Below are 19,744 nucleotides of genomic sequence, written 5' to 3' on the forward strand. Positions count from 1 at the left end.
TTGGGGAATCTTACGAAAATGAGGCAGTTTTCTCCTAAGAAAATCATCTTTTGATTTTGTTCTCTCCTTCCAGTTTAAAAAGTACTCTTTATCATTATTTAAGATAAAGGCAAAAAAGCTATTTTCATATATATTTCTTAATGAAAAATACAAAGTTAGAAAGTGCACATGTGTCCTGGCTTCAGAAGTCTAGTTATCATGGTTTTATCAGTACAGCTTTTGCTCTCCTACTCTCTCCACACCCCTGGGGATTGTACCCAAGACCTCAGATGCTCCTGGCAGGTGCTCCACCACTAAACCCTGAAACACTCACAATCACACACTGTCCTGCCACGCTGTCTAATCTGTGGGCTCATGTCAACCTCCTCTGCACACTCAGCTTTCAGTGCTCGGGGGTGGGAGACAGGTTGTAAAATATGGAAAACATCATCTACTCATCTTTATCTTCTTCCATTTTCCTCTCAAATCGTCTCATTATCCCACAGTACTTAGCTTCCTACCCATAGCATTCTGTCATCCAATGTCCCAAATTTCCACTGGACTCACTCTTCAAAGTCACTGTGAACCATCTCCCTCAAACACCTTTCTCTGACTCTCTACCCGCTTATTAAATCCAGATCAGTCACTCCCGAGCCTTAAATCTTTGGCACTCTGACATCACCTGCCAAAACTTCCTTTATATGCCACAATACACATTTTAAATTGCAATCCTTCCTTTAATAATATGCATTTTATATACTTTTTAAATTTACAACCAGCATGGGTTGTAATGTTTTGACATAACATTAGTACATCAAAGAATGCTAAATTATACTCAACCAAATATTGGACACCTTACCCATTACTCAGTGGCACTAAATGCATTCACTTGTGAAATTGCTCATAGGGTATTCCATGCCCACAGATGACTTATCGTCTCCAAGTGAATCTCACCCAAAGCCATTAAAGTACCAATCCTTCTTCCTTCTTCCTGCCCACACAGATCTATGATGGTTTGTGATAATTTCAGTGCTTCAGAATATGTGCATCTATATTTTGGTTCACTTTTAAAATTAATTTCAGCATTTTTATTCACCTCTACGAACAGTGCTCTTCTTCATTCTTCCTAATCTAACACCATGCCTCAAATGCACATCCCCTGAAAGATGCAGACAGCATCTGGGCACTCACTGTGAACTGTGAGCCCTGCACTAGAGCACCTACTGTGCAAGCTCCTCAGAATAAGCACGGAGGAGTCTCTGAAACCTGCCCTGAGGCACACACCAACTTTTCTAATACTTTCAGTGAATGCCATGCTATCAAACTTCACTAGGCAAGTACTCTATCAACACTAAAAAATAAAATAGGTAATGCTTGTGACATGAACTAAGAAAATGTGGGGTTCAGATTAGTAGTTACAGTGAGATATTAGGGAAACATTCCATTCAACACATGACAAAACAACCTTGCAGAACCGTTGCAAATAAAACTGTCTACTTTATGAAGATGCTTTAAGCTATAAAATGCAATAATGGTGATAGCTAGCACTTACACAGCATATATAATAAGCCAGTTGCTATACTGGGAGATGAAAATCAAACACTTTAGGAACACTTAAGACATACTGTAAGTCTGTAGCTCAGTTTAAGAAATTATTCCATAAACTACCCACAAAGGCAGAGAATACTATTATGATTTTTAAAATTTATCAGATTAAAAATTACATTAATCAATCTTTATTATAATTATATACATTCATTATTTTCAAAGGTTAAGTTGTAACTTCTCTCAACACAAAGACAGATTTACTTACCTAAGTGCAGAAAACGTAAAGCCTTTCAAACCATCTTTGCACCTAAAACAAAAATTTGCAATCATAAAATGATATGTTTTGGAATATAAGGTAAATATATTAAAAAGCTTTTTCTTCCTAAAAATAGTTTAAAATGTAAATTTTTTTGGTAATGACATTAGCAATGAAATATACAGCCAGTCCCTAACACAAAGCAACTAGTATACTAAAGGTGTCCTGTGGCATAGGAACATAATAACTTGGGGCTCAATCCTCAGAGCCAGGGTAGAAGAAATTTAAGTCAATCTTCTAAGAGCGCCATCTGAATCTAAAAGGAGGCTAAAACAATCTTCAGTCTACCTGATCCCTGAGGGCTGATTTCCCATGAAGAAAAACATCACATCCACTCTCTTGAGTATCTCACAAATGTCAGCTCCAGGTCCTGACTCATTAATTCAGTGCAACAAGGAGCTGAGCTGAGCAGACACAGAAAGGCCCCGAGTTCATTTCAACATCCCACAAAACCTCTGGTTAAGGCAAAGCAGCACAAGTAACATGGGGTAGGAACACACTGAGACTGGAAGGAGGAGAATCCAAATAGCATTTCTTGAACATTTATCACTGCCCGCAGTTTGGGCCTTTCCTTCATCCATACTTTGTAGGTAGGCTTACATGCATTTGTACTTGCATGCCGGCTCAAGACCTGCAGCAACCTTACCTCATGGAGGTCAAAGGATTAACAGACTAACAAGATTCAGAACTCTAGATATGCAGGGGTAGTGGCAGTAGTAATCTGACAAAATTAAGCATTTATCCTGCCCATCCTCCTGTTACTATATTGTCCTTAACTGGGGAAGATGCAGGCTATGCCAGAATTAAGATTCTCAAATTAACAGTACGTATTTAAAATGTACTCAAGACATTAGTAATACTCAAAAGCCCCGTATGCAAAAAGACTATAGCCACAAAGAGCCTTTGGTATAAATATAAAGAGATCTGGGAAAATTGTTATCAATAATTATTATTTCCTTGAAAAAATTTACAAAGATTAGTGACAAAATGATGGTCTCATTTGACCTGAATTTTAAAAGCTTTTTTTGCAAATATAAGTGGCAAACTCATTCTGCTCATCACTTGTATGATAAGCTATAAAGAGAATATACAAAAAAAAAAAAAAAAAAAAACCACCCTGACTACTCTAATTTTAAAATATATTTTATTAGATGTGACCTAGAATCTTAGAAAACAGTTAATCCATGTAAAGATGTTTGAAGACATTTATGGCTTTATTTCAGTTAAGCAGCATAACTGACATAGTGGGCGTGTTGACAATGAGAAATGTAATCATAAGGTTATAATTAGGTAATACATGACATAAATATCTACACAGAATGAGCATGAAGGCAAAGGAATTTATAAATTAAATGAAAATGTTCTTGGGCAAATTACATTATTAAATTTCTTAAACTTATCTTTCTCCGTCAGAAGAAAGTGTTTCACGGTAATTTAAAACCCATCATCTAGATTGCTGGCATGGTGAAGGAGTGGGCAAGGGGTCTATTGACGAGGGAAAAGTAAGCTGTAGATCAATTAAAAGATTATGTACATCCTGGAACAAACTTCGGCTTTGGGCTGTTACTCTTAAAAGATAGCCATTTGTCTTTCTGAGTGCTGAACAGTCAAAAGATTCTGACAGTCAAGTCAGTAAGGCGTATTTGTGACCCTGCACAATACATTTAATTACAGAGCAAACATCAAAAAATAGCTTTCCAGCAAAAAGTCAGAATATACAAATGAATATGCAATTTTATTATGATGGAAGTCTGGTTCTTCAGCAGAACCCTGTGGAAAGCACTTCATATTGGTAAAGTTTTAGCACGGGTTCAAAAGGTGCTATTCTTTCTTCCGTTCATGTGTATAGGATTGTTAAGGTAATTGAGAATCAAGAGAACAATAACGTAATTATTCTGTAAGAAGAATCTTTAAAATACAGACCCCATTTTGACAATGTATTATATAGGAGTTTACCTAATTTTGGAACATTACTGAAATCTACCTTATTTTTGGAAGATGTGATACACAGAATTCAACAAGGTGGAGCCCATCAAAAAGGCCTACACTTTGCTGTGGCCTAGGTGATGACAATGCAGACTAAATCCAGTCTCTATTTACGTCTTTATCCATCACATATTGGGTGTCTACTATGTGTAGGAACTAGCTTGGGTTTCAGTATACAGCCACGGACACAGGAACAACATTCTCATCTGACATCCACCTTTGGGGACAGATTCAACAAGGACATAAGACACAGAATAACTACTGTGGCAAAAATCCTGCAGGTGGGGGAGGGAAGAGCTGGTGGAAAGTCAGGCTTTTTTTTTTTTTCCCTTTCATAATGGGTCATGAAGAGACTCATAAAGAAAGCAAAGGGCAATAATCAGGTCAGAACCTTTAAGGAACGAGGAAGGGAATTTTGGTTTGAAGCAACAAGTACAGGGCAGGGCTGAGTCTGCACAGCAGTGAGGACATACTACTGAAGTTCCTAGAATTGAGCACAATAGGTGAGTGACGTCTTGATAGGAAATATGGTCATGGAGGCAAAATGGAGGGAGTTTTCTACTATGCAGAGAGGCAGCTTTAGGCATGGAAGGACTTTGGAAGGTTCTCAGTAGAGGAAGATCTTTCTTAAGGTATAAGAGAATTGTTCTGGCTGCTGGGTGGAAAACAGACATTAAGAAGAAAAGATGTGTGGAGAAGGTGAGCACGCTGGGACAGGGAAAGAAAAAGAATGTGAATGTATGTCAAAAGTGAGCTGTCAAAATGCCTTGCTACTTTCAATGTGGCATAAACAAGACAGGATTCAATACTGACAGGTCTTCGATTAAAGCAAAGAGAACACAATGGCCACATCCTGACACGAGCAACTGTATAGGACTAAGGGAGAAAACGAACTTTGGAAATAGTAATCGTGAGATGTACCTGACCCGAAAGAACAGAACATGAAGGATTCAGGTCCACAAATCATAGAAGATGACTGACTCCCTTAATAGCGTGTAAACCCAGAAAACCAGATACAGCCATAAGTAAGGAAACAAGCACAGATGAAGAAATGTGTCCAGTGTGCACATACATGTATGATTTACCTGTAAGCTCTAAAAACTCTTATAGAAAAAAAATCCATCAATTTCTTCAAATAACATCACCCTCTAAAATAAAGTCACATTTTCTTTTCAAGTGTCCATAAAGACAACGCATTGACTCATGAATGCCTAGTCTTGCTATTTAGTCTGTGCAGATGATACGAACTCTAATCCAACGCCTACTCTACTTTTGCGAGGCTCTGTGCTAATGTAAGCTGTAAAAAGAAAAAGCCCCAGTAAAGACAGAGAGAAGAGGGGTTTTCAGTCCTGCAGCAAAAGCCTCAGGCAATATATAGCTATTAACAAAGGCTAACGATGGAACCACACACTGGATCCCAGGTGGCACAGAGAGGCCTAATACTTACATTACTAAAATAACATTTGTGATCAGATGTCTAAATTTTGAGTTATATGTATAAGTAATAGTAAAAGAAACAATTCTGCACAGAATGCTTTTTTTTCTCGCTCCCAGGCTTACTTAATTCCCGCGAAATGACTAGAGATGCTGTGATGTTCATTACAACAGTCCGCCAGCAGATGGCAATAGAGAACCACCCTGGAAGAACTGGTATCCTGCAAGCAACATTTTTGGCAAGCTTTCCTCTAAATATGCATGTTACAGGGAATTCAGTGTCACTAACAAAACATTAAAGTTTTAATGTTTCTGTTTCTATTGTTCTGTAATTTCGCAAAATTATAAACTATTTAGTACCCTCCTCTCTTTTTTTATTCTTTTTTAATTTTTTTTTATTAATTACACTTTATTCACTTTGTATCCCCCCATAAGCCCCTCCCCTCCTCCCCTACCGATTCCACCCTCCCACCCGCTTCTTCACGCATTCCCCTCCCCAAGTCCACTGATAGGGGAGGTCCTCCTCTCCTTCCTTCTGATCTTAGTCTATATCAGATCTCATCAGGAGTGGCTGCATTGTCATCTTCTGTGGCCTGGTAAGGCTGTTCCCACCTTAGTGGGAAGTGATCAAAGAGCAGGCCAATCAGTTCATGTCAGAGGCAGTCCCTCTTCCCATTACTTTGTAACCCACTTGGACACTGAACTGCCATGGGCTACATCTGTGCAGGGGTTGGTTCTAGGTTATCTCCATGCATGGTACTTGGTTGGAGTATGAGTCTCTGGGAAGTTCCCTGTGTTTAAATTTTCTGGTTCTGTTGCTCTCCTTGGGGAGTTCCCGTCCTCTCCAGATCTTACTATTTCCCACTTCTTACGTAAGATTCCATGCCCTCTGCCCAACTGTTGGCCATAGTCTCAGCGTCTGCTTTGATAGTCTGCAGGGCAGAGCCTTTCAGAGGCCCTCTGTGGCGGGTTTCTAGCTTGTTTCCTGTTTTCTTCTTCTTCTGATGTCCATCCTTTTTTCCTTTCAGGATGGGGATTGAACATTTTAGTCAGGGTCCTCTCTCTTGATTAGTTTCTTTAGATGTACAGGTTTTAGTAGGTTTATCCTATATTACATGTCTATATAAGTGAGTATATACCATGTGCGTCTTTCTGCTTCTGGGACAGCTCACTCAGGATGATCCTGTCCAGGTCCCACCATTTACCTGCAAATTTCATGATTTCCTTACTGTTCATTGCAGAGTAATACTCCATTGTGTAGATAGATGTACCACAATTTCTGCATCCATTCTTCAGTTGAGGGGCATCTGGGCTATTTCCAGCTTCTGGCTATTACAAAGAAAGCTGCTACAAACATGGTTGAGCAAATGTCCTTATTGTGTACTTGAGCCCCTTTTGGCTATATGCCTATGAGTAGTATGGCAGGATCTTGAGGAAGCACTATTCCTAGTTGTCTGAGAAAGTGCCAGATGGATTTCCAGAGTGACTGTACAAGTTTACATTCCCACCAGCAGTGGAGGAGGGTTCCCCTTTCTCCACAACCTCTCCAGCATGTGTTGTCACTTGAGTTTTTCATCTTGGCCATTCTAATGGGTGTAAGCTGAAATCTCAGGGTCGTTTTGATTTGCATTTCCCTGATGGCTAATGACTTTGAGCATTTCTCTAAGTGTTTCTCTGCCATTCGATATTCCTCTACAGAGAATTCTCTGTTTAGCTCTGTTCCCCATTTTTTAATTGGATTACTTGGTTTGCTGCTTTTCAGCTTCTTTAGTTCTTTGTATATACTGGATATTAGCCCTCTGTCAGATAGAGGGTTGGTGAAGATTCTTTCTCAATCTGTAGGCAGTCGTTTTGTTTTGATGATGGTGTCCTTTGCTTTACAGAAGCTTTTCAGTTTCATGAGGTCTCATTTATTGATTGTTGCTCTTAGAGCCTGTGCTGTTGGTGTTCTGTTCAGGAAGTTTTCTCCTGTACCAATGAGTTCTAGGATATTCCCCACTTTTTCTTCTAACTGATTTAATGTGTCTGGTTTTATGTTGAGGCCTTTGATCCACTTGGACTTTAGTTTGGTGCAGGGTGATAAGTATGGGTCTATTTTCATTTTTCTACATGTAGACATCCATTTAGACCAGCACCATTTGTTGAAGATGCTATCTTTTTTTCCATTGTATGGTTTTGGCATCTTTGTCAAAGATCAGGTGTCCATAAGTGTGTGGGTTTATTTCTGGGTCCTCTGTTCGGTTCCATTGATCCACCATTCTGTTTCTATGTCAGTACCATGCAGTTTTTATTATTGTTGCTCTATACACAACTTAAGATCAGGGATGGAGATACCTCCAGAAGATCTTCTATTGTAGAGGATTGTTTTAGCAATTCTGGGTTTTGTGTTATTCCATATGCAGTTGAGAATTTTTCTTTCCAGGTCTGTAAAGAATTGTGCTGCTAATTGATGGGAATTGCATTGAATCTGTAGATTGCTTTTGTACCCTCCTCATCTGCACCAGCCACTCTAAAACTGGATGGTGTGAACTGCAGCTCCTGCCTCACTCTCTGCTCCCCAGGACACTGAAAACAATGATGATGGCAGCAAAGGTTTTGTCTGCTCAATTTTCAACTATTTGGTGAGTGTAATCAATATAAAATATTTCCTTAGTTTCACTTACACTATTTCTTTTTTTAACATTTTTTAATTACACTTTATTCACTTTGTATCCCCCCATAAGTCCCTCCCTCTTCCCCTCCTAATTCTACCTTCCCTCCCCCTTCTTCACGAATGCCCCTCCCCAAGTCCACTTACAGGGGAGGTCCTCCTCTCCTTCCTTCTGATCTTAGTCTATCAGATCTCATCGAGAGTGGCTGCATTGTACTATTTCTTGAGGGAAAAAAAATGCACGGTGCAGGAAAATCTTGATATTTACACACAGTTACAGATGATAGTCATGTTTTTTTTTTAATTAATCTTGAGAGAACTGTAAGACTCAATTACTTTTTACATACACACACACAGAGACCGTGTGGGGAAAAGATATTTATACTTCTCTTGATCCTGCAATACTTGCTTCTGTGGTCTGCTCTGATCTGACACAATGAACAGTATCCATGAAAGCAAACTGTTAAATGTGGCCAATAGTATACATTCTATCTTAATCCACTCAACGATCATTATTTCATTATAGGGGCATTTGCTGATGATCTGGGGAATGCAGCCAGCTTTATATACTGCCTTAACTATTCAAATCAGAACTTCAAACCTTAGATTTCTCCAGTATTTTCTATCAGCTCTTTATATTATGACTCACAGAAATTACATGAATACAAAAAGACAAATTAGAAAAATTGTTTTTAAAAGAAACTGCTCAGAGCGTAAATGTTAAGATTTCTGCTGGTGCTATAAAAAATGATCAATGATAGTAACAGCCTTGTGTCATCAAAGTTTTGAAATTTTTAATTACTGTATCATCGTTACCAAAATCATAAATCAATTTGGAATAAATACAACGGAAAAATTTAAATGTCTAAAAAGAATGATTGTCTACTTAAATAGCTCAAATTTAGAGCTCATAATTGTCTTCACTGTGAAGAACTCGAGGGGTTGGAGAGATGGCTCTGTAGTCTGGAACACTCTTTACTCTGGCAGAAGATCTGGGTTCAGTTTCTGGCACGAATACAGTTGCTCACAACTCTAGTTCCAGGATACCCAATGGCCTTTTCTGACCTCCATGGGCAATAGACACACATGTGGTGGACATACATACATGCAAGCAAAACTTTCACATATTTAAATAATTGAGTGAATAAATCTAAACAATGAAAGTTTATGTAGTTAGCTTTAAATATGAATTGTTTTAATCCCACAAAGCAATAAAATGGTTTGTGGTTCATTTTCCCATCTCATTTTCAAAAGTAGGAATGCACCTTAGTTCTGAATTATAATTTAATCTGAGATTTGACCAATAATTGTACATTTTATTATATTTGCTTACCGTACAAGAAAAAAATGGGATACAGCAAATTTCTTTTTACATTTGTTTTAAAATTGTAATGTTTTAATCATGTATGCATATGCCAATAGGTTAAGTTGATTGCTTCAAGCTACTGTTCAGAACTTGTGATGTATGTGGTTAAAACATTACACTGCCTAAATATACGCAGCAAGACCTCCCTCTCACAGTCTACTACTGTTTGAACAATAAGATGGAGCTTTGCTTCAGCCTGTATACACCACTTAACATGAAAAACAGAATAAATAATGTGTTCTTAGTATAAGCTACCTCAGGCACAGCAATCCAGAGCTGGAAGAACAACAATTAAATCAGGAAGGTTTGTTTGCTTTCTCCGCAAGCAACACTTAACTCCAAAGATTCTCAATAAATCCCCTTCGTGCACTTTCGAGTGAATCAACAATACCACTTTTGACTCTGATAAATATTTTTTCGTAAACTAGTTTCACGCCCTGAAGCTCTGGGGATTGGGTTGGTCCCCAAGAACCCAAAAAATGCCGCTGATGCAGGCAGCAGTTGCAGGGAGCCAAGTGTGAACCTCCAAATGATTACTGTGCGCTGCCTTCTGGTGTGTCCCACATACAAATTAGAAACAGTTGGATTTAAACACACAGGAACAACTCCAACAGAGTCAGATTTCTCCTTAAACTTGGACGAACTTGAACAGCTTTTGCTTAAAACCTGCACTAGGAAAGCAGTGCTCCAAGCTTCGTGCAACGGCTTGGGAGCCAGGCATCACCAGGAGAGAAATGTCAGTAGCATATATTTTTGCATTGACATGAACTGGTAACAGCAGCGATGGTCAAGCCTGCAGACAACAAAGAACAGAACGGAGTCTCCAGGGCCCTGCACTGAAGGGCCTGCCCGCAGCTCCTCTCCAGAAATGCCTGCTTGCACTCGACACATTAACTGTACCACCAAGTAAGATGGAAATGACATTTCATGTGAGTCCAAGAAAAATTTGATGAGTGACTCGGATTCACAGCATGGCTAGAAATAAAACTATTTACAGTAAATAAAATTAGTTATAACCATGATTATTGAACCAGTTTTTAAAGGACTGCCAGACTGGTAAATACTCTGAATTTTTTTCTTTCTCCATTAATGCTGAGAAAAAGATGAAACCAAGTGTTTTAAATTAAATAGAATCTTTGAATCATATCAATTTATTTCTAATATATTGGTATATATGTGATTAATACAGCAATTGAATTTTCACACTGAATAAGATGAAGAGCTACATAAAAATATTAGTCTATCATTTTTCAGAAATGTATACTTAATTAACCCCAAAGAGCAAATCTAAAACAAATAATAATAAAATATGTATCTTTGAGCATTTTAGAAGCTTTTGGAAATTACTATTTTCTGACGAACCTATAGAATATAATCACCCCAAATAGCAAGACATTCACTTAAAATACTCCAGCTTATTCTTCTGAAAAACTTTCCATGTGTACAACAGAAAGTCAGCACACACTACAATATTGCTGCACAAAAAAAGAATGGTATCCGAAATTTCAAACAAACAAAAACTGGAACTAAAGTAACCCAAGCAACATTTTATAGATGGAGACACCAAGGCAGAGAAAGGAACTGCCCAAAACAGTTTGGTTCCATCTAAAGAAGACAACAGGAAATCCATTGCAAATGGCTAACTCTCTGGCTGGAGCTCCAGTTGTGAAGAAGAAATACCACAGACAAGGGATCTGAGAGTGCCCAAGGGAAAGCACAGATCTGAAGCAAGACAATGGTAGTTGGTGTTAGGCAAACTTTACAAGCGACAAAGGACACGGAGAGTTTTAAAGGAACAGGCGCTCAGCTCCTCGCCCTGAAATCATGATTTTTGAAAACAATCCACTGGCCAAGATTCTATGTTGCCTTTTTGTACCTGCCTCCCCTCCACAAGAGCTACTTTCCATGTGAGAAATACAAAGCCCTGGCCACTGACCTACAGAAGGCACAGGCTCTTACTACTATAAATCCACAGAGTTCAGAAACAAACAGTGCAGCCAAATCATGTATGGCAAAATGTATGTATGTGTTCCACAAAATTCTCCACTTGGTTCTCCTGCAGATTCATGCTAAAGCTTGGGATCTAGGGGACTGGCTTATATTGCAGAAACAAAATCAAAGGCTTCTAACAGCTAAAGTGTGTTCCTTGTTCATCCCACATGTGCGCAAGGGCTGGCTATTGGTCCACTATAGAGGCCATCTTTATTTTGTATCGTAGTGATAGAGAGCTGTCCATCTGGAATGAGTGTGAATTGTCAGGAGGATAAAGAAAACTGGAATCCTGTTTCTAATTAAACATGTGCCCCTTCCACTTAAGATTATCCAGCCAAAGCACAGCACACCTGCATGGACAGTGTCAGCAGGAAAGAGAATGCATGCCTTCCCGTGAAGGACCACAGGAGTTTGTAAACAACAGCACCTGTCTATGACTGAGACCAAACATATGACTGCCAAGAATCCATTATGCTTATTTAGAGTAGTTAAGGAAATTCAGAACAAAATTCTTCTTTTCTACATAACATGATACCATTAGTCAGGGTTTCTCACACTAACTTTAAGCAGGGTGATTTTAAAGATCTTTCTGGTAACAGGCTTTTCCCTAACACATCAAGTATTACTTTATAGTTATGCAGACACTACACATAGTCTGTTTCCTTCTTTACTAATTCCTTAATTGTCCAGACATTCCAGAGCATTCTGATTACAATGAACTGGCAACAGTATTGTACAGCAGAAGAACACTTGGCAACATGGTAAAAGAAAATTCTAATCTATGTAGAAATTAGCAAAAGAAATCTATGGGTTATAAAGCAATTATATTCCTAATTGGGCACCAAGTACTTGGATTCATTTTTATTGCAGAAACTCTGAGGTTTGTCCATTTTGATTTTTAGTTTTGAAACAATTTAGTTTTGAATCAACTACTTGAATACCTAGCAAGAGCTCCTAGATCCTTTCATTTCTTCACACTGAGGAGCTGGCATGCGTTTACACTTGGACATGAACATGCGCGTCTGAGACAGAGGGCTCCAGCATCTCCGTATGTAGAGGCGTTCTTAAAACGGCAATGAAATAAAGTGCCACTGTAAAATGAAGCTATTGAGTCTAAAAGGCAGGGCCACTGCTGGCAAGCATGTTCACCATTCGACCAGGAACTCCAATCCAGCAAAGCTATCCAGACGATAGCATTTGTTGGCCGGGACATTGCTGGTATTGCTTCGGCATTTATTCCCTCGTTCATACCCTTAAATAGTTACTGACAATTACTATCTACCATGCAAGTCTTCAAGTGCTGGAAACAACCACATCAATGTCCTGCAACAGTGTCACAATCCAGAGAAGCAGTCATACAAATAAATAATGGTACCATATTACAGAAAGTACTTTAACATACAGAACCTGATGCTAGCAACACACAATGGAGGGATACCCAACCTTGTCTTTGATATCAAGAAAGGCAAGGGACATCAGAAAGGCAACAGTAGAAATAGGACAGGAGGAAGGGATACATATAACTTGGAAAAAGAGGTAATTAGGTATCAGGAACAGTGGAGGGTTAAGACTGCTTCTGCATGGCAACGAGAACAGGGTAGAGAAAGTGGCACAGGCCATGTGCAAAGTCATGGTTCACTCAAACTTGATATGGTCCCAGTTTGATTTTAAACCTCAAATTAAATCACTATTATTGAATATATACTAAATTTGTATGTGACAGATTGCAATAGTTGATTTAAAGGAGCACAAAAGGCATTCCCTTCTATATTTTAAGTAGAATATTGTACAGCTGTCAGTCTCTCAACATTAAGGTACATTTAATACTAGTGAAGAAACTAAATGCTCAAATATTCAGAATTATATGTTAAATTCCAGGTGGCTTACCTAGCTCTGAATTCATCCGTAACATTTCTGTGTGTGGTAACTATCTGAGTTAGATATGGTGAATATGAAGGGGGTACTGTGGTCAGCATTTGTTAAAAAGCTCCAGGGTAAGAAGATCAATCCTCACTTAGAAAGACAAATAGGATGGACATTGGAAGTAGGAGAAAACGAGAAGCAGGACAGGAGCCTACCATAGTGGGCTTCTGAAAGACTCTACATAGCAATGTATTAAAGCAGATGCTGAGACTCATAATGAAACTTTGGGCAGAGTGCAGGGAATCATATGAAACAGGAGAGCGTTAGTAGGACCTGGAGAGAACAGGAGCTCCACAAGGACCAAATATATCTGGGCACAGGGGTTTGTCTGAGATTGATTCTCCAACCTGAGACCATGCATGGTTATAACCTAGAACCCCTGCTTGGATGTAGCCCATGGCAGCTCAGTCTACAAGTGGGTTCACTAGTAAGAGGAACAGGGACTGTCTGTGGCATGAACTCTATGGCTGGCTCCTTGACCTCCCCAGCCCCCTGTGGGAGGAGCAGCCTCGCTAGGCCACAGAGGAGGACATTGCAGCCAGTCCTGGTGAGACCTGATAAGCTAGGGTCAGATGGAAGGGGAGGAGGACCTCCCCTATAAGTGAATTTAGAGAGGGGCAGGGAGGAGATGAGGAAGGAAGGGTGGGGTTGGGAAGGAATGAGGGAGGAGGCTACAGCTGGGACACAAAGTAAATAAACTATAATTAATATAAGAAAATTTAAAAATTATATAAAAAGCTGAGTTTCTGCAAAATGCCCTCGCTTTCCTAGCTTCAAAGGCTAAAACTATACATACCATGTTGTTAAAGAAAATACCTTAATATACATACTATCCAATATACATACTATCCAATAATTAACAAGAAAATAGCATAAAATATTAATAAGCTCTTCATCGAAAAAAAAAAATAACCCGATTTAAAACAAAGGTTAGAGTGCAGCTCAAAGCATATGCTTAGCACACTACACCTGCTGAGTTCCATGCCCACACTCAAGAGCAGCTAGCTAGATGGTGTTTGTGTCTGCTCTGCACACATGCTTCCATGTATACAGTATGCCATTCGGTGTATCTATTCTCCTACTTTAAGATAGACAAAGCTGCCATTATATATATTATTATAGGTGCACGCCTATAATCCCAGTGCTTGGGAGGACAGGCAGAAGCAGGCAGGTCTTTGTGAGTTTGGGGGCCAGCCTGGTCTACAGATTGAGTTAATTCCAGGACAGCCAAGGCTACAAAGAGAAACCTTATCTAGAAAAACAAACAAACCAAACAAACACACACAAAAGCAGACTGGAGAATTTTGGAAACTTCTGTAAAAGAAAAATTAAAGATGGATAAAGCTGAGCTATGAGCACACTCTAAGGTGTTCCAATTACATCTTAATTCCATCTTCCAAAACCACCTCATCTCATGCCCGCCATGTCAACACAGTATTTTCCACTGCATATGTACATATCAGTATGTAGCAAAGAAAAAGGTACAGTTATATTTATATTTATTTCAAAATATCCTTGCTGCATGACTAGGGGTCTCTGTGGAGCTTGGGAGAAAAGTAAAGTGAGTTGAAAGCTTGAAAATCCAGACAAGTGTAGGGTTTTGTTTTTGTTTGTTTGTTTTTCCTACTCTGAGCCTCTAACTTGGTGAAAACTACACTGCTTTCCAATAAATTTGCATGTGTGGAGTATATTTGAGGTTTTAGTATCCTGTCAGACAAAAATCCAATAAACAGAGTGATATGTTTTATAGTTTGGGCAACAGTACCTCAGAACTCCACATCCTTGTAGTCAAAGGCCTTTCCTAGAACCCTGGGTTCACCTACCAGCCAAGTATCTGACAGGCACGCTTTGGACTCAAAAAGCCTGTAGTGGTTGCTAGTCTTAAATACAGGAATTTACTTTTATCTTTAAGCCATGCCTTATTCTAACTATATATTTTGTAGAAAATGGGAACCCATGCTTCAGAGGCAAGATCCCAGAATGATAGAAAGAGAACCAAACAAAAACAGAAAAGATACCACTGAGCAGAACAGACTAAAATGAATCTGGTGTTTGTTTCTTTGAAATATAATTATTCACTGTAATTATACTCATGTATTCTTTTCTTCTAGTATGAAAACTGTAGGTGCCTCGACACAGCTACAAAGACTTCTTAAATATTATTTCACTCAAACAAGAAGAAATCATCTCATTTACGGGAGAATTATAACAGATGCCTCTTAGGAGTTCTTTAAATGGAGAAGAATTCTTCAGAATTTAGTGCCCTTACATATCATAATATAAACATCTTTAGCCTTCTGTGATGAGGGGACACAGAACTGAAAATACAGTGTATGAGTTCCAGAATTCTACACTTGCGTTGGTACCGAGTTTTTGCCACAAAGCCTCTAAAGCACAAGGATATACTTAGTATGTTCCAGTCCTTCATTACCAAACAAAAAGTGTGAAAGTGGGAATGGCTTGGCACAATCAGAGAAGGGAGAGTGTAACAGGGGCCCCCTGGGAAGTGAAGAAGCTGAACCCTGTCGCCAGGAAAGACAGCCTTGAGGGAAAAACAGGCAGAAACTGCTTTATGCCACATTTGGGAGGATATGACAAATAAGTCTGGATTGATTCCTGAAAGCTGTGGCCTAACTCACAGATTTATAATGAAGCAGCTGGCAGAGTAGCCTGTGTTGGCCCTAAGGGAATGTGGGAAAGAAACCAGAAGTTGGGAAGGGTTTCATTTTAGAGTTGAACAGCTTTCAGATTTGAAAGTCCTGCTGACATTTCTAGCTTGGGAAGCAAAGACTTTTTCAGTCACCTTCTCAACTGAGACTGGTCTGAAAGACTTTCAACAGCAAAACTACATTTTGGAGACCTCAAATATGATATCTATATTTAAAGCACTTATTTATTTTATTCAAACCATCTCTCTCTACATAATTAGTACAAAACTCAAATGTCAAAACTACCCAGTTTATCAAACCATGGCAGAGAGGTCAGATAAAGCAGTCAGAGGAACCAAATTATAGATATGCCTGTTACCTTTGAGGTCTTTAACTTTACTTATTCTGTGCAAATGTTTGTGTCTCTACATGTGTGTGCATGAGCTCTCAGATGTAGGGGCAGTATCTGGTCCTCTGTAAGGGTAGTAAGTACTCTTCACCACTGAGCCATCTCTCCCCAGGAAGTGTTCATAAGCACTGGCCCATCCCTCCAGCCACCCAGTTTTAGTGTTACTTTTGTTGTTTTTTTAAAAGATTTCTTTATTTTATGTAGATGAATGTTTTGTCTGCATGTACATCAGCACACCAGAAGAGGGCACTGGGTGCTGTAATAGACTAGTAATAGACAGCTGTGAGCCTCGATGTGGGCACTGGGAATTGAACTTAGCACCTTAGAAAGAACAGCCAGTGTTCTTTACTTCTGAGCCATCTGTCCAGGCCCCTTTCCTAGTTTTAGTTTTTAAAGTTGTTGGAGAAGTAATCTTGCTGTACTGTGCAGTCTGGGTCTTCAACACACAGGTGGAAGCCTATTACTCAATTCCCATCAAGTGGGCAGAGTCCTTCAGAGCAGCGCTCTCAACCTGCCTAATGCTGTGACCCTTTAACACAGTTCCTCATGTTGTGGTGACCTGCAACCATAAATTTATTTTTATTGTTACTTCATAACTGTAATTTTGCTACTACTGCTGTAATTTGGAATGAAACTATTTTTTGTAGACACAAGTTTGCCAAAGGGTTCATGACCCACAGGATGTGGACCACTGCTCTGGACAGTGATTTCAAGCACAAAATGCAATGGGGTTGTGTGTAAATCACCTATTAAGATCACAGCCTAGGATATGTCAAGGATTCATTCAATATATGTTAAGCTATTTTTTCTTTCCCCTTAGATCTTGTTTTCTGAAATTTGTAGCATTTTCTTCTTCTCTCATAGTATTCAGAAGTCTCTTTTTTCTACAAATAATTTCAGTTTTTAAAAATTAGTTGCAATTCCATGCGATGACTTATGCTCAGTAACACAACCTTCAACAATGGTTTGTTGTAGCATTTAAAATGAACCACAACTTAAATTTTGGCTTTTCATCTTTCCCTTGACTACTGTTAAGACAGTGACTTTCCTTTGTTGCCAAGTATGGGTGTTGAGAGCTCTCATTCCCTGTGAGCCTTGCGTCACAAGGGTAAACACCCACACTCTCAGTACACTGTGTTGATGCTACAACATTGTGCAGGTTGGATAGACTGAGTGTGTGTGTGTGTGTGTGTGTGTGTGTGTGTGTGTATGTGTTTACTTACATACTTTCACAGTGGGCTTACTAAAGCAAAATTCTATCACAAGTCAGAGCATCTAGATAAGAGGTTTCTTAATAGCCACATTCATTAAAGGGGTAATGAGTGGCCAAACAAAAATATTAATGGAGGAAAGAGAGGGACCTTAAATTATAACAAAACAAACAAAAAAAGAAAAAGTGCAGTACTCTCAAAGTCAGATGTTATCAAGAATTACAAAAAGATCTTTGAACAAAACCCACAAGAAAGGATTGTGGGTAAAATGGAAAACAGAAGATCCCTGGGTCCAAGAAATAAAAGAGGAATCAGCTCAATAAGCAATGTAAGAAATGACAGCCAAAAACAAAGATCTGCCCAAAGAAGCAACCAGGAGACCAGGAGATTACCCCCACTGACTCTCAGTTGCCTGGGACAAAGGTACTGAGGACAGCAGGATCTGCCAGGAAGACCTTCTCCTACCTGAACACCAGTTCCAAAGAAAGCACCAGGCTGGGAAAATGCAACTACGGGCTGCACTGGGTAGAAAGACAGGTGATTCTAAGGAATATGGGATGGGAGAATGAACTGTGATCCAAAATCAGAAGCTGAGATTCTCTATGGGCATCCTGGAAGGAATGCTCCCAAAAGGAAGTGCTTTGCAACTGTCTGGACAAAAAAATGGGGTTAAGTAAGTAAGAAGCAGCTGCTGAACTCAGGACAGGTCAATAAACCTGATTTGTAACTACACCTAGAATACTAAAGTGGACACAGAGAGCCAGCCCATGGTAAAATGAACATTTCCAGCTGAAATGATTCACAAAACTACAGACATGGTTTCCTTTATAAGAAACCCAGACACCTAAACCCAACAGGTGGATGGATGACCATCCAGTACATTTGGAATAATGGATGGGCATTTCCTCAAAGCATCCATGCTGAAGGCTGGGATGGGAAAACCCAAGGAAAAGCTGACACCAGCTGGCAGCTGAGTAGAAACTCAACCCAAAAGGTATCTGGTTCCAACTCCACCTAGAAAATGTACACAAGCAAATCGGGTTTAACAGATTTGAACTGGAGCCACAAATTGCTCTTCCCTTCCCCATCAGTTCAGTTTGCTAAATAGTCATAGTGAGAGGATACTGACTGATGTTGTAATTTCTTAAAAAACAATTGTACATTTCACTTTATTTAAAATAAAAAATTTCAGCCTTGCATAAATTCTAATAATTTTGCTTCTTTATATATTATATATATTGAATAGGTTTTATAAGTGTTCTGTAAGGTTTTTGACCTATCTCATTGAATATTCCATTATTCCACACCCTATATGCCTTTTAATTCCTATCTCATTTCCGCTCTTCCCCATTCTGCCCTCTTAACTCTTACTCTTCATAGCTTTAATAATGCTGCAAAGTCTGTTATGTTAATCTCACCACCCCGGCTTTACCCATTCATCTACTTTCCTCTTCATTCTTTCCCCAGTTGATATTGACCCTTGGCTATACTTAGATTTCCATTCCTAATCTTGCTAACCAGTTACCTGAATCCATACTATGCCGTCACCTAAAGTTACTGGATTTAACTGGATGATTCTGTAATTGACTATTATGATCTGTGCATTTTTGGCCTGTCTAGCAGTAGTTGTTGCTTCTGCAACTAATAGTCTACACTGACTGCAGTACTGTGGATTATATCAAATGCCCTAAAAGCTTGCAAACGGGGAGTTTAGCTACTGAAATAAAATCCCAGTCAGTCCCTGGGGAAAGAACAACTCAACCCTCTACTGTCTAATCCCAAATGATACTGCAAATGCTTCAGCTGAAAGAATGAAACTAACATCAAAAACAAAATCCTTCACTCAATGAGCTAATCCCAGATGTACAAGTTCCCGTGCAGAAATGTAAGAAATATGAGAATGTGGAAAGAGTATCACCTCTTTGGAAAATACCAATCCCACAGGAACAGATTGCAATGGGAGTGATTTGGATAAAAGCCCACACAGAATTAAAAAGAGCAATCATAAGATTCAGTAAGAACAAAGGGGACACAATTAAACCCCTGAGTGGTTCAAAGGAAATACAAATAAGCAGCTGAATGAATAAGGAAGTTGGTTCAGGAAATAAAAGAGAAACTCAATAGAAATGCTGAAAAAATTTAACAAATTGAAATTTTAAAAATTAAAAATCTTGTTAAACAAGGATAGAGGAGAAAAAAAGCTTAATATTAGACTTGAAATTCTCATAAAAAGAATATATATGCATATATATTCACATATAACAAAACCTCTGTTGAAGGCA

General features: G+C 39.0%; 1 protein-coding gene across 3 annotated transcripts in view; it reads right to left on the minus strand.

The window, feature by feature from the left end:
* Tmem135 (transmembrane protein 135) overlaps positions 1 to 19,744 on the minus strand; it is a 268,940-nt gene that overhangs the window by 22,711 nt on the left and 226,485 nt on the right. For all 3 annotated transcript variants that reach the window (XM_060367497.1, XM_060367496.1, XM_060367495.1), the window contains one exon: positions 1,793 to 1,834. In XM_060367497.1, the coding sequence (XP_060223480.1) occupies positions 1,793 to 1,834 (42 nt within the window). The remainder of the gene's footprint in view (positions 1 to 1,792; positions 1,835 to 19,744) is intronic.

This window comes from Meriones unguiculatus, chromosome 14 (genome assembly GCF_030254825.1).
Source record: "Meriones unguiculatus strain TT.TT164.6M chromosome 14, Bangor_MerUng_6.1, whole genome shotgun sequence".
NCBI classification, from domain to species: domain Eukaryota; kingdom Metazoa; phylum Chordata; class Mammalia; order Rodentia; family Muridae; genus Meriones; species Meriones unguiculatus.